The sequence below is a fragment of the Halichoerus grypus genome, chromosome 4 (genome assembly GCF_964656455.1).
Source record: "Halichoerus grypus chromosome 4, mHalGry1.hap1.1, whole genome shotgun sequence".
NCBI lineage: Eukaryota > Metazoa > Chordata > Mammalia > Carnivora > Phocidae > Halichoerus > Halichoerus grypus.
Window position 1 is genome coordinate 136,320,108 of NC_135715.1, and position 21,001 is coordinate 136,341,108.

At 33.2% G+C, this 21,001-nt stretch overlaps 1 protein-coding gene across 1 annotated transcript in view; it reads right to left on the reverse strand.

The window, feature by feature from the left end:
- Window positions 1-1,926: 1,926 nt before the first annotated feature.
- SP3 (Sp3 transcription factor) overlaps window positions 1,927-21,001 on the reverse strand; it is a 55,463-nt gene continuing 36,388 nt past the window's right edge. The window contains exons 5-7 of the mRNA XM_078071006.1: window positions 12,143-12,335; window positions 6,576-6,772; window positions 1,927-3,673 (exon numbers count right to left, since the gene is read on the reverse strand). Of these exons, the coding sequence (XP_077927132.1) occupies window positions 3,357-3,673; window positions 6,576-6,772; window positions 12,143-12,335 (707 nt within the window). The 3' untranslated portion in view covers window positions 1,927-3,356. The remainder of the gene's footprint in view (window positions 3,674-6,575; window positions 6,773-12,142; window positions 12,336-21,001) is intronic.

The following is a 21,001-nucleotide window of genomic DNA, read 5'->3' on the forward strand; positions in this document are numbered from 1 at the left end:
ATTCCCAGAAATGTCGAGGTAGTAGTCCAAGAAAGCACCAAGACCTGTGGATGTTTTTAAATGTTCCCAGCATTTTCTGATGAACAGTAATGGCTAAGCACTATTTTCTATGAAGTATGTTTGACATGCCTTCAACTTACGCATACATGTATTATTACTATTTAAGAAGCATTTTCACTACTTTGAAATATCTTAAGCATTTTCACTATTTTGCCTAGTCACTTACAGGGCACCCGACTTTTTGCAATAGGTGTATTCCTTTAAAGCTTTATGTGCTTTTTGGTTAATTGAATTACCTCTCAAAGTCATTAAGTCTCAAGATAAAGAAAATAAAATTTTCTTAAGTGATATTTTCTTTAAATTAAGGTATACAGAGTATAGACATCTAGCTAACTAGATGAGTATGTTCTGATCAACAGGAATTATTTGCATGTAAATACACTGAATATACACTCTAGCCTTCATGAAAATTAAGCAATTGATGAAACACCTATTAAAGAGTATACTTGCATTAATATACTCAATACTAAGATTCTGTAACTAGAAAAAAATCAATATATTCAGCATTTTTAAATACAAAAATAGAAATATTTGAAATCACCCAGGCTGAGGTTGAATACTCATTTTTTGGTTAGGCAGAGATTCAAAGCTCACTGACATATTCCTAGTGGGCACTCTTTAAAATCCAAAAACTTATTTAAATAATTTTCAGGACTACTTACTTTCTTCATTGTATTCATGCTCTAAGAACTGATAAAATATGCTTGGAAACTCATGGATCAAAAACACTCTAGGGGCGCCTGGGTGGCTCAGTTGTTAAGCATCTGCCTTCGGCTCAGGTCATAATCCCAGGGGCCTGGGATCGAGCCCCACATCGGGGCTCCCTGCTCCTCGGGAAGCCTGCTTCTCCCTCTCCCACTCCCCCTGCTTGTGTTCCCCCTCTCGCTCTGACTCTGTCAAATAAATAAAATATTAAAAAAAAACAACACTCTATAAACTTACTGTAGAATTTCAATATTATTTTAAAACATCTCTACTATCACACTCTAAAAAGATTTTTAATCTCCTGACTTAATGGGTATTTTGCTCAAGTGAGCAACCCTCTCACATAATCCTCTTCACACATCCTCAATAGTGAAAAAAATTCTAAAAATTATCTGAAGGAGTTTAAAGATTCAAATTCTAATCCTTGTTAACTTCAAAATAATTGTACATTCCATTAATTTCTATAATTCAAGTAATACTTCCCATTGCACATCACAAGCTTAAGTCTCATATTTAGGAAAACTCTGCCTGTGTTTTTATGTGTATCTAGAGTTGTCCTATGCATTCAAAGATATTACTGACAGTGTCAGATTGGGCCCGGAAAAGAGACAATGGAAATCTTAATCTTTACCCCCACTGTACACATGTGGAAAGTAATTGGACTTTTAGTTTTAAAATATCTAAAATAAAGTCACTGTTAACTTCTCCCTTCCTCTTACTCTGTTTTTATTAAACGTTAGACATACATAAACCCGAAACATAACTTTCAAATAACTCTTGCCATGGTTTACCAAAACATGTTACCATTTTCAAGAATCTTCATGTAAATTCAAGTTTTTAATAAATCAAAATATTCTGCACTGCTTTAACAAGGGAAACAAGGTTTGCAAAATGACATTATTGCAATTAACATGAATCAATGTGGACTTAAGAGTTAAAAGATTTTTTCAAGTTTTATTTAATAATTAGTTCATTCTCAGGTGAAAAATTAGTAATCTGTTAGTGCCCCTACTCTTCCAAGTAAATATATCTGCTCACAATAATTTTAGTGTCTGAAATCAAGAATCTGTGAACAAAAGGATAAGATGAAGAAAATAAACCACAGATTTTTCTTACCCCATACCACTGCAAATATTTTAAATGCATAGGAATACAACAAACTCAAAAGAAAAAAAATAGTGTTTTATTAACTACCACACTGTTATAATACACTTTAAACGTACAATAAGGTAGCCTTTAAATTTGAGGTGGTCTTAAGAATAACAAATGAACAGAATTCCAAATTTCTGAAATAGGTGAACTGCTGCAGTTATAGGTATACATTTAGGAAAATTGTATAGCTCTTACAAGACCAGCAATGAAACTTTATTTTGTACATTTTTTTAATAATTGAAAATATAAACAATAATTAAAAAATAAAAAGAAAATACAGCATAATAAAAAAACATACATTTCTCAATTAAATGTACTGGATACATATAAATTTAAAGGGAAGAAGCAAAAAAAGGAAAATGGTTGATATTTAAGTGCAGACTGACTACCTAGACAAAAAAAAAAAAAAAAGACTTAAAAAAATATCATAAACCTCTAGTTTTCTATGACTAATATCCATATGGTTGGAGTATCGTCACTATGGAAGTGATTTTGTTATGTTTGCATATGTTATACTTTACTGGTAATTTACATGATGGCTTTTAAGGCCCTGGCAGACATATGGTTTTTGGAAACAAGATTGGATAAAAAAATCACTGCTAAGACGCAATACACCTTATTTTTTTGGTCCTCCAATATTCAAGAAAAGGGATAATTCACTGTAACATTTTCTTACCACCCAAATGCCTCAACCTATACATTTTAAACTTTTTTTTTTAAACATTGGTTATATTGCCCAACTTCGTTATTGAAAGAATATTAACAAGACATTATTTTGGCAAATTAAATCTTAAACATGGCTTTTCAACAGGATTTAAAAGGTGACTATCCCTAGAGTTCCATGTTAAAATGTAGTTTTCAAAATCTTACAAGAGTAATGCTTAAAATATTGTACATAGTTAACCTAATTAAAATAATTAGCTTCAAAATGACAAATTGATAAGCTAAGTAAAGCCTACACTATGTAACATTTGCTTGGAAACTTGATTTGTCAGTTATGCATAATAAAAATTCCAGTCATCAAGAAAATTACAAAAATTTTTTTATCATAACATGATTTCTTTCACCCACCAACTTTTTTTTATCTTACAATAGATAAATACCAACATGTTCTCATTTTTACACTAAACCACACAGGATTGATGCATTTGGTTAGACTACCATTCGCATTGTTAAATTCAATTTTCTCTTTATATAACTTGGTAAAATTTCATTTCTTCTAGATTCCAAAAGTACCTACAAAACCCATGCAATTTTACCATTTTTAATATACTATGGAATATCATACAAAGTAAGGCATTTCAGTGTCATGTATAACCAAGTTACTGTCAATCCAAAAATTTTTGCACATCAATAAAAAGATATCTAAGAACTTAGGAACAATATTCTTCTCACTACTGTATAAAAATAACCACAATGAATAAGTATTTGTGTAATATTTACTCCATTGTCTCATTTCCAGAAACTGTGACAAGCTGTAAAGGTATTTCAGTGTTGGTAAGGATATCTTGATTGCTGGTGGTGGAAGTATTAACAGTTCCTATCCCTGAAACAGAACCTTGTTGAATATTTGCAAGGATAAGTGTTGTTCCTCCTGCAGTAATCAAAGTATCATCTCGTGCAGCTTCCACAGATGCCAGCACTGTACTGCTAGAGTGAATACCTTTTTTATTCTGATGTGTTTTAATATGTTTGGCAAGGTGGTCACTTCTCATAAAGCGTTTTGAACATTCTGGACAAACAAATTTCTTCTCACCTGTTAAAAAAAAAATTGTTACTCAATTTTTTAAATTCAACATTAATAGACTGATCATTTGCTGAGAAAGAAAGCCAACCTAACTGACAGGGACAGGAAGCAGAGTTCAATTAAAACTGTGTTAGTATCATGAGCTGCCCTTGCAAGATTTCTCTCTTAGAGTATTTTCCCTCAAAATAAATCTGTCATCTTTACTTTTCGATGAGAAGCGATCTTCAAATATTACAGACTGATACTCAGATGAGACTTTAATCTTTCAACTATGCCAATAGTTTTGAAACATCTGTTACAAGAAAGATACCATACAGCTAAAAAATGACTTCTTAAAAGAGTATACTGTTATTTAAGATATTATTAACATGTCATATCCATGATAACTAAACCTTCAACTCTTAAATGTGAATTCAAGTAACTATGCAGAGTACTTCGAGATTAAAGCAAAAACACAAGCTTGAGGTCCATTAAGACTGAGTAATCCCAGGAATAATGGAGATGGCTAGATGACTTGATTTTAGCTGGAACAGTCAAGAGCAAGCCTGATATATCATGATATTAAAGTTAATTTAAGACCCTGATGCCTAAATTTATTTCCCAGCATGAATGAAATACGTTTTTTAAATACAAAAGACAGGCTGAAAGTCTATTTAATGTTGGAGACCTACTATGTAAGAGAGTTACTGGAAGATAAAGCAAAAGGCCAATCTAAAGGGAATCCAGAGAGAAATCAATCAATAAACAAATCTTGTATTTTCTTAATTAATTTCCTTCAAAATTCTTACCATCTCGTTCCAGCACCTCCACCCTAAGTAGGTCTTCACCAGGCTTCATGCCTGATCTATGCTCTGATGACACCTTAAGTCATTTCCTCTCCAATCCAATAAATCAATGCCAGACAAATCTTCTTGAAATACCAAATTGTATTACACTGTAAAATTCCATCATTATACTAAGTGGTATGGGAATACAAGCGTAACTTGCGGATAACTAACTAGTTTAAATTCTCTACTGCCTAACTTAAAAGGACGTCTTTGTGGCTCAATCCTACTTATTAACAGAAATGTGCTATATAGAATCTCATCTTCACTCACGGCAAATGGTCTCTCACCTCTTCTATTCGCATACTGTTCTATTCTTCTGGGAAAGTATTTCCCAGCGTTTCTCTTGGAATTAATCCTGAAAGATGCTCCATGGAAAATGGCACATCGGAGGAAGTTGGGAAATGCTACACATACTACATCTCCCCACTCAGACATACAGTCTTGCTAACGTTCAATTAAAGGTCCTAAGAGGTGCTGCCCTGAAGGTACTTGTGGTGACCCTGTTTAACCAAGTGTTTCCCACATTCATTTGATCAGATTTTTTTTTCCTTTTTATATCCTGCTGATCAAATTCCACAGATGAAACTTCTGTCATCAGGCCATCTTAAAGTCTACTATCCCAGCCCACTGCCCAATAATCCCTTACTATCCCAAGCAGTAATGATCTCTGCCTGTGAGCATACTTTATCTACTCTCCTACACTGCTGCAGTTTCAAACAGTTTAATAATAAGCTCATCTACCTACCGAACAAGTGAGACAGAAAATAAAACAAGTAGAACATGTAATATATATACTACTACATACTTCACAGGTTATTTTGTATATTTAAAGAGAACGTAGGAGGTGTGAAAGCAGAGTCAGAGACAGCTTATTTGCCTAATCTAACAGAGAACCTGGATTTGAATCCAGATCTAGGAGACTTCAAAAACCAACACGGTCTTTCATTTCACCACGCTTCTTCCTTCCAAGCTCTCTAGTGACTGTAAATATAGATTTTTCAATTCTTCAGTGTTGAGCATAGACTGATGAATACCTTGACCATTATATGGTAGCAAGAGAAAACTATCTCTAAGATATATTAAGTTAGGATTTAATTTGTGTCATTCCTAGGCTCTTTTCACATAACCACACAATACGGTGTAAAAACAATTAAATCAAAGAGTCTTTCCATCAATAACATCTTGGTTAATCCTCAATGCAATGTTTTTTGCTTACCTCATAGATATTAAAACGAGAAAAGGTGAAATGCTTGAATTTATCAGAAAAAAAGGAATTACTCTTTATTGTAGTATTGAGGAAGAAGAGTAAGAAAGGTCAAGAGTAAAAGCAGACAACTAATTTAAAATGTTAACATAGGGGGCGCCTGGGTGGTACAGCCAGTTAAGTGGCCAACTCTTGGGTTCAGCTCAGGTCATGAGATCACCCCGCATCTGGCTCCGCGCTCGGCGAAGAGTCTGCTTAAGATGCTCTCTCCATCTCCCTCTGCCCCTCCCCTCCATACTCTCTAAAAGAAATAAATAAATAAAATGTTTATTATGTTAAAATGTTAACATAATAAACAAGAAAAGCGTTAAGTGTGGCTTAAGACATTCAATGATGTTAAAGCAAAACAAAAAAAGCTAACTAAAAAAGGGGGTAAAAAGCAGCCCAAATAAAATAAAATGTTATTTTACAAGGTAAGCCATATTGGCTTATTTGGAATTACTGTTTCTTTTACTTTTTCAAGATTTTATTTATTTATTTGACAGAGACAGAGAGAGAGAGAGAGCACAAGCAGAGGAAGCGGCAGGCAGAGGAAGAAGGTGAAGGAGGATCCCCTCTGAGGAGGGAGCACAACGTGGGGCTTGATCCCAGAACCCTGGGATCATGACCTGAGCCAAAGGCAGACGCTTAGTGACTGAGCCACCCAGGGGCCCGGAATTATTGTTTTTACATTGGTATTGCTGAAGATAAAAAATGGATTAACTGGTCATATTTTAAAAGATACAGATCAGTAAAGTATGCTTTAAAAAAAAAAAAAAACTTCAAGGTAGTATGTTGCCCTGTAATTCATTTTTGTCTGGTAAAAGTAAATATTAGTAACCTGTATGTGTTCTTCTGTGCCTCTGTAATTCATCACTTCGAGTAAATCTTTTACCACAGAACATCCAGTTACAAACAAAAGGGCGTTCCCCAGAATGCCAACGCAGATGAGCTCTCAGATGTGAGGTCTTCCCATAGACTTTACCACATCCTGGTATATGACAAATGTGTTGCTTCTTTTTCCCAAGATTGGTACCTCTAAAAAACACACAAAGAATAATATATACTTATATGAAAATATTCAAATAAACATTACCACTTATATCATATATTCCCGTGTTGAATTGCAAATAGAAGACATTATCACCATGAGGTCAATCAGAAACCAAGACCACTTAAAATCAATTTAAATAAGAATTTGTAGGTCTTAAACATATAAGTATTACATATTAATTTTACTTCAGAATTAATATGATTGCTGTCCAAATGTAAATATGCTCAAGAATTACATAATTTAAAAGGACATTTCATAAAGAATGTATAAATAAAGCTTTTTATTATTCTGTCAGAACCATTCACAAATTTGATGCATAGGCCCAATCCACATTATGTTAGTTGTATAAGAAACTAAATGCTCTATTCAAAGTCATGATGTCGGCTAATTTAAAAATTAAATTAAAACCAAGAAATGACTGCAAAACTAATTACAGGTACAATTAAAAAAAAGATAGGCACCTTAAGCAGACTTTAACATGACTTAAGCGTATTTATTCATATATTTGTATAGCCACACCCTGAGTATACACTGACTTGGAGAAAAATCAAAGGAAAAAATCTAGACAAAGCTATTGTCTCAGCTCCCTTAGCACTATATGAAATAAATATAAATCAAAATTATCTTTACAATTAAAATTCCCTTCATATTAACCATGCAAAGATATCCCAAGTTATATACATCAGTGATATAATAAAAATACAGTTCTCCATAGCGCAAAATTTGACGTTTGTTACATTTTAGTATTTGATACCAAGAACAAGGTTTGGGGGATATGTGCTTATTAGATGAATGAACACAAGTATTTTGGCCTAAGCAAGAAGAAAACTTTTTTGATTCCAGAACTGATATTCAAATAAATATTAAACACTATAGAAAATGTTATTACTCAAGCTCAAAAAAAAAAAATAGGCTAGTTACTGAATAAAAATAAATGAGTTCACAAAAAACATGACATTTTAGACTCACTGTCAAAATCATATAAACTTTGCAATGTTTCTGAGATTTTAAAAAAGGTACATTTAAGAACCCCGACTTCCCCTCCTCCCACAATCTCACAGTCTAGGTATAGCCTGTGAACTTTCCATAAGCCTGCAAATCCTCCTTTATATATAATACCTATCGCTTTTCAAATTTTACTGGAAAAATGCATATTTCCCCACATTTATATTTTAATGTACTCACACTCAGTAGCATGTGAAATTGCCATAGGACAAACAGTGCTAAACGGTGCAGTGCTGGCTGTTAGATGCCATAGGTGTTCTGAACAGGGAGACATCAATGTGGGCTCCAGTAGTTAGAGAAGGCTTCGTGGAAGAGGTGGGTAGGATTTAGATAGAAAGGAGGGAAGGCATTCCAGGCAGAGGAATAGCATAAGTAAAGACAAGGAGGAGTCATGCTGTTGTCTTAAGGGCAAGGACGTCATAATCTAACACAATTCTAATTTCTGCTCCAGTCCACCCCCAATTTCTACAACTCTTTTCCAAGAGCTGAGTTGAGTGAAACAGGTTTTTCTGGCTCACCTGCAATGCCAAAGTATTAACCAAAGCCAATATTTCCATTTAATTTAGCTTTTAAAATTTATTTTATTCTTAAACAGCCCTAAGAAAAAGAGCAATGTTTGTGATTATTGGTGTACAAACCAATTTTACATATTGTGTTCACCATAGCAATTTCACAGAGAACCCAATTCAGTTCACTCTTGTACTCATGACTTCTTGCCTCTATGCTAAGCATACCACTCGAGTGAATTGATGTGCTTTTATAAACTCAAAAGTGCTATTTTACTAACTTAGCAAAATTTAGCTTGAGAGCACTAACAAAGCACAAGATTGTAATAAATTACAGTAATGAATCTGGGTTCTCAAAGAACCAAAACGCCCGGGAAAGATATTTTCAACTGAATTTAAGAAAACAAGAAATACTCTTTGAAAATGGGATAGGCATCTAAGAAAAAAAAAAATGGGGACAGGGATGCACACAAATATATGTAATGTAAGGGAAAAGCCCAATACCCGGGTCCAAGTTTCTATTTAAAAAGGAAATTTTATTCAAGATAGTATCTATATATGCTAGATATGGATTTATGGCATGTGATATGAAGGAAGAGAACTGACTTTCTCAACAAATAAAAAGGTAATAAAAGATTTGGCCATAAGTTTTCTTCTTGATTTACATAATCAGACCACTAATACTTATCATACAACCTAGAAAAAACAATTTTAAGTTTCTATTCCTGATTGCCTAAACTTGTTCTCAATAACTTAACAATGCCAAGACAGAGTGACACAGAATAAATAAAGTTAATTCTCAGTATGGGAATTAAAAGTTAAGTATATCAAGTGCTTTCTTTTGCTTGGGATGGGAGAAATGAGACACCAACTGAAATGCTGACAGAGAAGAAAATTTTTAAAATATGGATCAATGTTTAATCCACACAAAACCCACATAACAATAATGCCTTTAGAATTTACTTTATTAAAATTATTTGTCTCTCCCACTAGAGTAAAAAGTTTCTGAAGGCTGGTTCTGCTTAATAAATATTGGTTAAATGCCCAGATGAATACAATTTTAAATATTTAATTATATTTTATATTTTTTATAAATATAAAATAATTATATTTTACACCTTGCTCAAGAAGGTAAACAAAATTTTGTTCTCTAAAGCTGTCACTTTATACATACATACACATGTACACGTGTGTGTGTATGTGTGTGTGTAAAGAATATGGCTAAGGAAAAAAGGCCAATATTCTAAAATTTTTAAAGTACTCCCTATTTCACCTTTGCAGAATACTTTGGAATGTTCTGGATTTACTATATGCTATGCTTCTATTAATTAGATGCAGCAACTGTCAATGACACAATTGTGCCTATCATGTATGTTAGTTGAAGTTTGTTCAAATTAGCTCTAAGAAACAATACAGTTTTTTCTTAAGAACTTCAATTTTGATTGCTTATAAGTTTAAAAAAAAAAATTCACAAAAGTTCTAGAAAAAATTTAAAGTTAAGTCTCCTTATAAGGTATTTCATAAAGACCGACCAACTAAAAATTTTGTGCATAAATTAAGTGATAGAACTCTTCTTTTACTTGTGTTAACAATGCATTATGCAAACCACTGACAAAGTTGAAAGACGATGTAAAATCAGGAAAAAAACATCTGCATATATGACAGTTAAACACACAAACTGTTAAAAGATTCACAAAAGACAAATAATTCACAACAGAAATTTTAAAATGGTAAAATAACATACCAAAAAATGAATCTCACAACGTAACAAAAAATATACTAAATGAAACAATAATGAGGAATTATTTTTTATCTGTCAGATTTTAAAAGGTATTAAAAAATGTGAAATCCAGTGTTGGCAAGTGTGTGGGAAAGCAGATACTCTCATACAACACTGGTAGGAGTATAACTTGATACAGATAGAAAAGCAGACAATTCCCTTTGATCCAACAATTTCATTTCTGCCAACTTACACTGATGAAGTAATCAGGTAAATGTGTAAAAATGTATGTGTAAGGATTGGAATGACAATAATAAACTCTCAAAAAAGATATTCTTATGCATCCATACAATAACAGAACAGCCATTAAAAAATTGATGTAGACTCTATACAGACTTGGAAATATGGTCACAAAATTTTTCAAAATAAGAGCACAGACAGGCAAAACAGTAAGAATAAGATGATTCCACTTTAAAAGATATGTAAAATGTGGAAGGATATATAAAAAAATGTTATAATGGTTATCTTGATAGGGGATAAGTTTGGTATTCTTTTAACATTATTCTGTGTTTCTGAATTTTTATGTGCATGTTTTAGTTTAATGAAAACAAATCTAAAGGATTTTCAAGAAAATGACAAGTAAAACATAGGCCAGTCTTGACCCTCAATTAGATTTTTTTTTTTTTTTTGGACCCTCAATTAGATTTGACTTTCATGAACAATGTATCTGAAAGTGATTTTAAAAATGAGAGTAAGTTTCAGAAAAGTTATTGCCTAACCAAAATTCCACATTTACTTATTTAAATTGACCAAAACATTTCAAAGAATAAATATTTCAAACAATTAGAATAATTACCAGTAAATACAAATACCTAAGGATCAGATGCAGAAGCAAATCCACTTGTGAGGCAGTAAGTACAGTACAGTGGTTAAGGCTCTGGAGGCAGACACTGAGTCCAAATCTCACTTGCGTGTTGCTCTTAAAAGTCATTCAACCTCTCTGTGCCTCACTTATGAGACGGTCTAAAACGGTCTAAAACTCTCAATGTTAGCAGTTATTAGTCATTATTACCATCACTGCAAATGGACTGGCCAATGTGCAAATCAACTAATAGCACCAACTCAAAGGCAGCTAGAAAGGCTATTTCTAATAGATGAAGTTCATTAACTGAATTAATAGTATGTTTCATCTAAATTTAAACAGTGTTTCTGGGAGAGATGTGCTAAGGCTTTTCACTAGGACTGGGGATTTGATCTCTATGTCTTTACAGTGTTCTATCAGTTTTTGCTCTATGTATTTCAAAGTTATGGTGAAAACTTCGCATTATTAAGAAACCTACCCCTATTTATCCATTTGATGATATTCACCCTAATCCTTCATTGCTTAACAGTAACATTGCTATCCAAGTTTTCTTGTTAACATTTCCCTAATATATCTATTTCCATCCCTTTATCTTCAACACTCCTGTGCCAGTTTGAGATGTTCCTTATAATCAACATAAGGCTGGATTTCGTTTTTTAAATATGATCTGAGTTTCAAGTTCTTAATCATCCACATTTAATATAATCAGTAATCTGTTTTTAGTTTTTCCTGTCATGTTATTCTGTCTTAACATTTATTTTTTTAAAGCACTAAACTGAAATACTACAGTTCCACTTTTTAAAAAAATTCCATCATTAGGCTTATTATTCATTTCTGTTGAAAATAGAAAATGTTTAGAAAATGTTTATGCTTATCAACTATTTCTGAACTTATTTTTATATAACTGCTATTCTCAAGCTAAAAATCAACTTTATCTTATTTAGGCAAATCTCATTGCTGGTTTGCAAATAGGCTAATTTCTGGTATGGGCCTATTAAATGGCATCTGCTACATTTTTTTTTTTTAAGGCAAATGAAGTAACTTTAATTTTAAAAAAGGCGTTTAGATCTGAAAATTCTATCTTATATATTTTGTTCTCTTTTTCTGCCACACTCATACAGACATACACACAAAATGATCATGTAATGAATAAGTTCCCATAATTAAGTGATACAGCATGCAGTATTTCAAAAATTAGGGTGATGATATTAGCAGCCTAAAAAAAAAAAAAAAAAAAAGAGTATGTTTCATGTGTGCATACCTCCCACCACCTTCTTTACAGTTGGGACAGGTGCAAGCTACCCTCCGAAGTCTTTTTCCTTCTTGATGTTGTTGGTCCCCTTCTTCATCTACCACCTGTACTCTTAAGTGTGTTAGATCATTGGTATTCAATGTAGAATCGCCACTGAGCTGCCACTCTTCAGGATCAGGTTCTTCTTCCTTGATCCTAATATCTAAAGAAAAAAGCAAATACAGATGAGAAGCAGCCCACTGGCCCAAAAAGCATGAGATCTGAGCCTCTCTAAGGTAAAGTGAATACTATGTAAAAGTCAAAACTCATGTTTGTGGAACATAACCATTGGTCCTTATTGTGACTTATTCTTTTAAAACTATTTCTATTTTATTCTAAATATCAAAGAATTCAGCCAAAAAAGGGAATAAAGCCGGCATGAGAGCTTGCTTTTTTTAAGAAAAACAATTTTTTTGAGCAAGCTGAATCATCAATTCTGAAACTTCAATTATATATTGTTCAACTAGTCAATAAATCCAACAATCAATTCAGATTAGAACAAATTCTAATGCCTTAAACCTCTTTTTCATAACCTGTATCAATTAATCATCCCTATCTATAGGTACTATGTGAATGCAAAAGAAGGGGTCATTCACTTGAATCTGTTACTCACAAATTTAAGCTTTAAATTAAGTCAATCATTACTAAAATATCTACAATAGCCATAACATCATGGTGGAAAAGGGTACAGAACTATGAGACAGTTTCTTTTTTCAAGGAGTTTTATTACAAACCAGACTGGGAAACAGAATGAGGATGCAATGGTAAGGAAGAGTGGACATGGCAGCAAGTTATGCCATTTTCTCAGCAGAGCCAATCATCTTTATTTATACTGATAATGATACGATATCATTTTCTATGTGAAACTAAGATGTTTTTTCATCTCAGAAAACTTTTTTAAAGAAACAATACAGGATTTAGAACAAATACTGAATATAACCATCTTTGGTAAAACAAATTCTTGTAGATTTTTACTTCAACTTATGTAAACTAAAAATCTTTTTTTTTTTTTTTTTAGATCTAGATCAGTCACTAATAACTGGGACAAAAATAGCCTTAAAAAATCAAATGTGCCTAGTAACTCCTGAATTTAAACTAATAAAAACTAGAATATATAGCCAACAATCAAGAAAAATGCCTCAAACAGTTTAAAACTAGTTTATCAGAATAACTACAACTAAGAATCAGGCAGAAAAGTAGGAAGAAAGGGGAGTCTGGCCTGGGCAACAGGGTAGATAGTTGTACCATTCACTAAGACTGGAATACTGGAGAAGGTCCAAATAGAGGTAAAGAAGGACAATTAATGAGTTCAAGGTTCAAGACCATGGAGTCTGAACTGTTCATGAGACATACAAGTAAAGAAGTTGGACCTACAGCTCTGGAGCTTAAAAAAAAAGAGGCAAGTGCTACAGATACAGAAATTATCAGTATAGGGATGTTGAGTGGCTCAGTCGGTTGAGCATCTAACTCTTGGTTTTGGCTCAGGTCATGATCTCAGAGTTGTGAGACTGAGTCCTGCATCAGGCTCCATGCTCAGCGGGGAGTCTGCTTGAGATTCTCTCTCCCCCTCTTCTTCTGCTCCTCCCCCGACTTGTGCACACTTGCTCTCTTAAAATAAATATATAAATCTTAAAAAAAAAAAAGAAAAATTCTCAGCATATATACAGTGATGAAGTCCATCCAAAGAAGTAGGTGAGATCACTCCACAACTATAAATAGAATGAGAAAAAAAGTAGCCTATGAGGAATACAAACATTTAAGGAACCGGCAGAAGAGGAGGAACCTGCAAAGGAAATTAGTATCCAGAAAAATGTGCTACATCAAAGAAAGCAAAGAATGTATTTCAAGAAAGAAAGGAAGTAGTCAACATCAAATCTTGCAGATAAATGAAGAAACTAAACTAAGAACATGGGTAAGAAGTGAGAAAGTGTTTAATATAAAGTACAGGTAAGTTTTTCAAGAAGTCTGGTTTGAGAGACAAAAACATGGCAGTAGTTTAATGGGACCAAAGAGGAGAGTTAAGGGGAGGAATGTTTTGTTTTTAAAGACAGGAAAAACCTGAACATGTTTAAATGCTTATGAGAAAGATTCATTACAGACAGGTTGAAAATACAGGATTGAAATCCCTAAAATGTGAGGAAGGGATGATAAGCCACAGCACTTACAGGTTTAGCTAATGATTTAGCTACAATTTCCTCTATTACATGAAGTAAGAAAAAATACAAGCATATTCATTCGTCCAGTAAATAATTAGCTACTATGTGCCATGAACTGTGCTAGACTCCAGACCCAGAGAGAATTCGACGACTGGAAATTAAGGGAAAATTGGTTTCTCTCTCCTCAGTGAAAGGATGAAGAATTAAACTATGTATAAAATTCCTCCAAATACACAACATAAATGAGTACTGACCTCTGTTCCTTTATAATCAGATGTCCATCTGCATCACTATGACAAAATACCTAAGTAACTTGCAAAAACATTGCACAGTACTAGCTTTATCAGTTAAATAAAACACATTAATATATGGATAACATATATGCAAAGTTGGATAAGTTTGAAGTCCACAAAATGAGGAATTTTATCAGATGTTTTTAAAGCTGCTTGTCTTACATTATTGTGACAAGACAGCAAGTAAAAAGGAGGACAAAATACTAATATCAAGAATGGATAAAGGAGTCTAGAGAGACAGAAGAAAAGTTTTACAGACATAAAGAGAACAAAAAAAGCAACTGATAAGAGAGGGCAACTTGACTGAGGGGATGAGGGTATTATAGCACATTCCTGCTCCTATTGCTAATTCTGTTACTGGAACCTACAAAATACGTTTAAACAATGTGTCATGGACATGAATATTCACAACACAGGACATAAAACCTAACATATAAATTGAACACATCTGGTCCACCTACCAAACTTTCTCCTTACATCCCTCTTAGTTTTACAGCATCATAAGCCACCTAATTGCTCAAACTATCAACTCTAGGTGACTCCTGTCAGTCCATTCCCAGCCTCTCATCTCCCTCTTTTGTCAATCCATCTTCTCCACAGCTTCCAGAATTTTCTTCCTAAGTAAGAATCTAATGGCATCACTTTCCTGATAACCATACTTACACTAATTCTCTATTTTCTACAGTATAAAGACCAAACTCATTAACTTGGTATTCAAGAATGTTCTTAATCTGGCCCCAACCTGCTCTTCCAACTTCAGTATTAAAAACACTAAAATTCTCATCATTTTCAAAATATATGCCCTTTGTCAATGACACTCTCTTGTGTGTGCGTTTTGCCTAGACTGTTTCCTAGTTCTTTCCTTTTTCATCTAACCTCCATTTATTCTTCAAGGCTAGTTCAAATATCATCTCCTTTATATATACTTATGGTAGTTAGATTTATTGGCTCATACATCCCTTTAGATAATAAATGCTTCACTCCAGGGTGCTCAGAAAATACAATCTAACTAAATGAACAAACTTTCCCTAAGGAGGAACTTCCAATATAGGTAATAATCTACCTGGAAAGACTTTGCCCTCTACTTTTCTATGCTCCTTCTATCTGCAAATAATACATAAAGAGATTTTTTATAAGATTAAGAGTCATTTCATGGGGACAGGACCACAAAGTGCTCACTAAAAATAATAGATTAATTTCCCAACAAGTGTTACACCAAGTTTTAATCACTTCACTTGCTCATACACAATCTGGGGTATTTTAGAATCTTAATGATAATAATAATTAATCCAATAAATCTGAAACAATTCCCCTTTGCCAACTGCATACCATTTTAATTACAGACACCTTAAAAATAAGTCTCCAGTACTAGGTGGTCAAGGTTACATCTTCCTCAATATCTTAGTGTAGATGTTAGGAAAATATTTTTTACTGTGCTCTCTATTTATTAATGTCCTACATGTGGTGCCTACTTATTCTTAGAAATCTACGATTTATAAAGCTCAGAAAAAGGGGAAATAATAATCCATTAAAATGGCCCATGCAAGTATGAAAGGGTACACATTATTATTAGGTATCAGGAAAATAAAAATTAGTATCACAATGAGATATCCTACATACCACCTAGACGGCTAAAATTCAAAACAGACCAGGCCAACTGCTGGCAAAGTAGTGGAACTGAAACTCTCCCACACTACTGGTGGGTGTGTAAATTGGTATAACTTTGGAAAATCTTATAACCATATCTTCTAAAACTAATCCTATGTATACCCTATATCTCAAGCAATTTTATTCCAACAGAAATGCATACACATGACACCAAAAGTAAAAAAATTCACCCTAAAATGAAACAATTCCAATATCCACTAGTATTGGAATGGAAAATAAATCATGATATATTCATTCATACAATGAAACATGTTATGAAAATTAACAACCTATATGCAACAGAAACAAATGTCACAAACATAATTTTAAACAAAAGGCTCACGCGCACGTGCTTTCACTCTCTCGAAATTCCATTTATATAAAGCTCAAAACCACCAGTAAAACTACTGTATGGTGACTGCCTACCTTTAAGAGGGGTAATGACTGGGTATAGGGAGATTGCTGGGTTGTTGGTAATATCTTATTCTCTTGATCTGGGTGGTAATTTTTCCTAGGTGTTCATTTTATGGAAATTCATCAAATTATACACATGATTTTACATATTTCTGAATGTATATTCAATATACTTACACTCAATATACTTATATTCAATTATACTTCGATATAAGTATTATTCTAAATAATTTTTTTTCAGTAATCTATAGGAGATTACTTAGGAATTCTGTGTCGGTCAACTTCTTTTGTTGTGGTTTCATCTCTAGTTCCTATATAATCAATTGTAACACCTTCCCCCAACATAGGAATTTAAAACAAAACAAAATCCTTAAGATGAGTGTGCTCCAAAAAATAAGTCCATAAACTGATGTTTAGAATATAATGTTATTCACTCAGTAAGTATGTGAATGACAACAATGTGCCAGTCACAGTTGTAGGTTCTAAGGATAAAACAGTTAAAAAGAATGAAGTTCATACCTTTATCAAGCTTCCTTTTTAGTTGGAAGAAGACAGAACAAATAAATACATCCACAGTATTTTAGGTGATAAAGAGTTATGGAAAAAATGGTAAAGAGAGGCAGTAAGTAAAAGGAGTGAGGTACTGGCTATTTTAGAGTGGTCAGAGAAAACTGCCTAGAGGCAAAAGATCAAGTATGGTGGAGGAAAGTATTCCCGGCAGAAGGAAAAGCAAGTTGGATGTATGCTTGGTGTATTCAGGGAAAAGCAAGGAGGCTTGTGTGGCTAGAATGAAATGACTATGAATAAAGTATAGTAAGTGATAAGATCACAAAGGTAAAAATAATGGGGGAGATAAGAATATATATGAGTTACACATTGTATATTATCTCACAGGCCATTATAAGGACTTTACATTTCATTCAGAGTGAGGGAAGCCACCAAGGGATTAAGAGTAGAGGGGTGATATAACTTAAATTACATTTTTATTAAAATAAATTCAAGATCACTCTAGCTACTGCACTAAAGAGACTGCTGGGAGGCGAAGGCAGAAGTAGGGAGACTAATTAAATTAGGAAGCTACTATATAATTACCAAAGCAAAAAATGATAGTGGCCTAAAACTAAGGTGTTAATGAGGCAACAGTAAGAATTGGTCAGAGTCAGTAAGTATTTTGTAGGTAGAGTCAAAGACATTGCTAACAGGCTTAATAACAGGGTTTTTTGTGAGGTGTGAGAACAAGAAAGGAGTTAAAGACAATTCTAAGGGTTTTTTCTTGTGCCATTAACTGAGATAGGGTAGACCAGAAGTAGAAAAGATTGTGGGAGAGGGGTGCCAATCAAGGACCCATTACTGGATACAAAAGTTTTGAGGTGCCGAAGAAAAAACCAAGTGATGATGCTACTCAGGCAGTTGGTGGGTCTGGAGTTCAGGCAAAAGTATGGCCTGCAGTTATAAATCTGGACATCATCAACATATACAGTTGGTTATTGAGAGTGACCTGGAATAGAGTACAGATAGGAGGAAACTCTGGGCCACTTCAAAGTTAACAAGTAGAAGAGATTAAAAAGAACCAGCCGGTGAGACAGAAGGAAACTAGTACTCAGAAAGCAAGTGAAGCAATCATTTCAAGAACAGAATCAGAGGTGTCAATGCTTGATAAGTAAAATGAAGACTAAGAAATGACGTTTGGATATAAAAATGTGGTAATCACAGGTGATCTTGACAAATGCTGTTGCAGTAAAGAAGTTAGGACGCAGCCCTGCCTAGAGTAGATTCAAAAGAATGGGAAGATGAATTGGAAACAAGTATATACACTTCCCAAGAGTTATGCTGGGAAAGCAAGCATTATAAAAATGTCACTGAAATTCCTAAGCTAGCCAACAAAGGCAGATTTAACATGTCTAGTAGCAATACACGTATAATATACACTAGCAATATAAAAAATGAATATGCTTATTTAAACATGATTTTGGGTACATAAGGAAAAACAAGTTTAAATGCCAAAAAATTTAAGCAATGCAAATAGATTTGCATACACACTTAAGAACTTTATAAACAGTACTATTTTTTTAAAATTGTATTTACTCTCTACCTCAAAATGTTTAAATTTCCTTTTCATCTGGCCTGGTATATGACAGTACTATCTCATGATTATGGTTGTTTTCAAGGCCTACCCTAATAAAACATAGGGATACAGAAATGAAAAAAATTACCTATGTATCTGGGCAAGACTTGAAGGAAAAGAGAGAAAACAGGGACTTTAAATGATGAAATACACACGACATAGACACACACATATGCGATATGGTTACACAGACTAATTTTCTTGTGTAGCCTATGGACAAACACAAAACTGAGAGAATGATACAGCTGAACATGTTATTAATACACTTTAAGTTCAGAAATACCAAAAAAAGGAGAAAGAATGTGACAGAAGCAAAATCTCCTGGGGTACAGGAGTGTGGTGAGGGATTAGATGAAACTAACTTCCTATAGCCACCACTATATAGCACTGTTGACTTTAAAGAGTTTGGCTGCTTTTGTGTATTAGGAAGATAAAGCCAGCCAGCGGTCTCCAAATCTTTCTGACTGTACGGCACTATTAGTAAAGCTGTGAATAGGGAACCCATAAATATTAATTAAGCATATACACTCTAATTGATTATAAAATATCGTAAAACACAAATACATATAAAAGATAAACAATTTTAATTTTATTGTTAATTACGATAGCTCAACATTAGGTAGTATGTCACAACAAAATATTTAGGGCAAGATTCAATGTTATCAATAGCAGAAAGGGACTACTCTGCCACTTTCTTGTCGTTCAGTGATACCTTCATTTTCTTTTCTAGTCAATCCATGGTTTCTTTACATGGATATTAAAGTCTGCTCTGAAGGTTATTCAGTTCAAACCAGAAAATATAAATCCATTTAATTCAAGCTTATATAAACAGCAATATGCAGCAGGCGTGCTAAAAGCATATAAAAAGTGAGAGAGTGAGCAGGCTTAGCATATGTAACACAAACATAGCTGACATGGAATTAATGAAGGTACCAACGGTAATCTGTATAATCAATATTAGTTAAGCATTAATAACTCAGGGCATGCCTAGATTTCTATTAAAAATATTACCAGAAAATGCTAAATGCTTCCTCCTAAGACTATCTGGCTAATTATTTATCAATAGAGCTAAGAGAATATTTAAGATACATTCTTAACTGGTTTATCAAGTCTGGAATATGCATATTTAATTTAAATAACTAACACTAAATATGAATTACAGTACTGTTGATAAAATGAGATATTCTCCTTTATCAACAGCATATCATTAGGATTTTGTTGGTCTTATCAAAGGCTTTCATATTCTCTGCCTTCAATTTTTTAAGCCCTGATGAAATTACTTCATTTGATTCTAAAATTTTACATTTTCCCTTTAATCAGTTTCACCGGCCTTAAAAAAATCACCTAAACAGAATTATAGGATAATCCTACAAGATCTCATGTATTATTTTTAATTAGATTTTCACATTCATAACAATTCACATTCCTAAGGACATATCAGAGCTACCAAGTCTTTTTTTTCCAATTTTTCTTTCAAGGAGAGAGTTTTCAACTACAGACATGGATTCTTATAAATACAACTTCGTTAACTTAATCAAAAGAAGTTAACATTTTAGGGGATAGTTATAAAAACCGAATTTTATTCCTTTACCTATTATAAACAAAATATATGTACATGAAGCAAATCTCTTTCCCACAAACCCTATCTCCCCAGATCTGGACTGTTATTCTTCTATGACTGCTCCCTTCCCCCTATTTAAAATTAATCTTTAATTTCATCTCAACTATCTTTTTTTAAAGCCTCCCTTCTATTTTTTTATAGCAGTTTTCCAAATTATCTTCAAAGCTTTTCTACCTAATTAGGAGATTATACAATAGGATTATTCATCCTAGAAAATCTAAATAATAACAGCTTTTTACAGGATATACACACACAGATGTAAACACAATTAGAAATAACTGATTTTCTAATATGCCTTATAGAAGACCTCAGTTATAGCCACACCACAAATATATAAGAAAAAGGCCATGCGACTTACAATTAACACACTAAAACTTCACTTTATTTCATCTGAAGTTACTAGGTAAGTCTCTGTTAAGGGAGCAGTGTTCTATCAGATGATGATGATAATAACTAGCACTTAAGATTTACTTGTCAGACACCACTGTAAGCACTTAATATATATTCCCCTACTTTCTACATAAGAAAACAAGGTTAGTAGTTTGAAGTAGTAAGAAAGCACATAATTGAAAA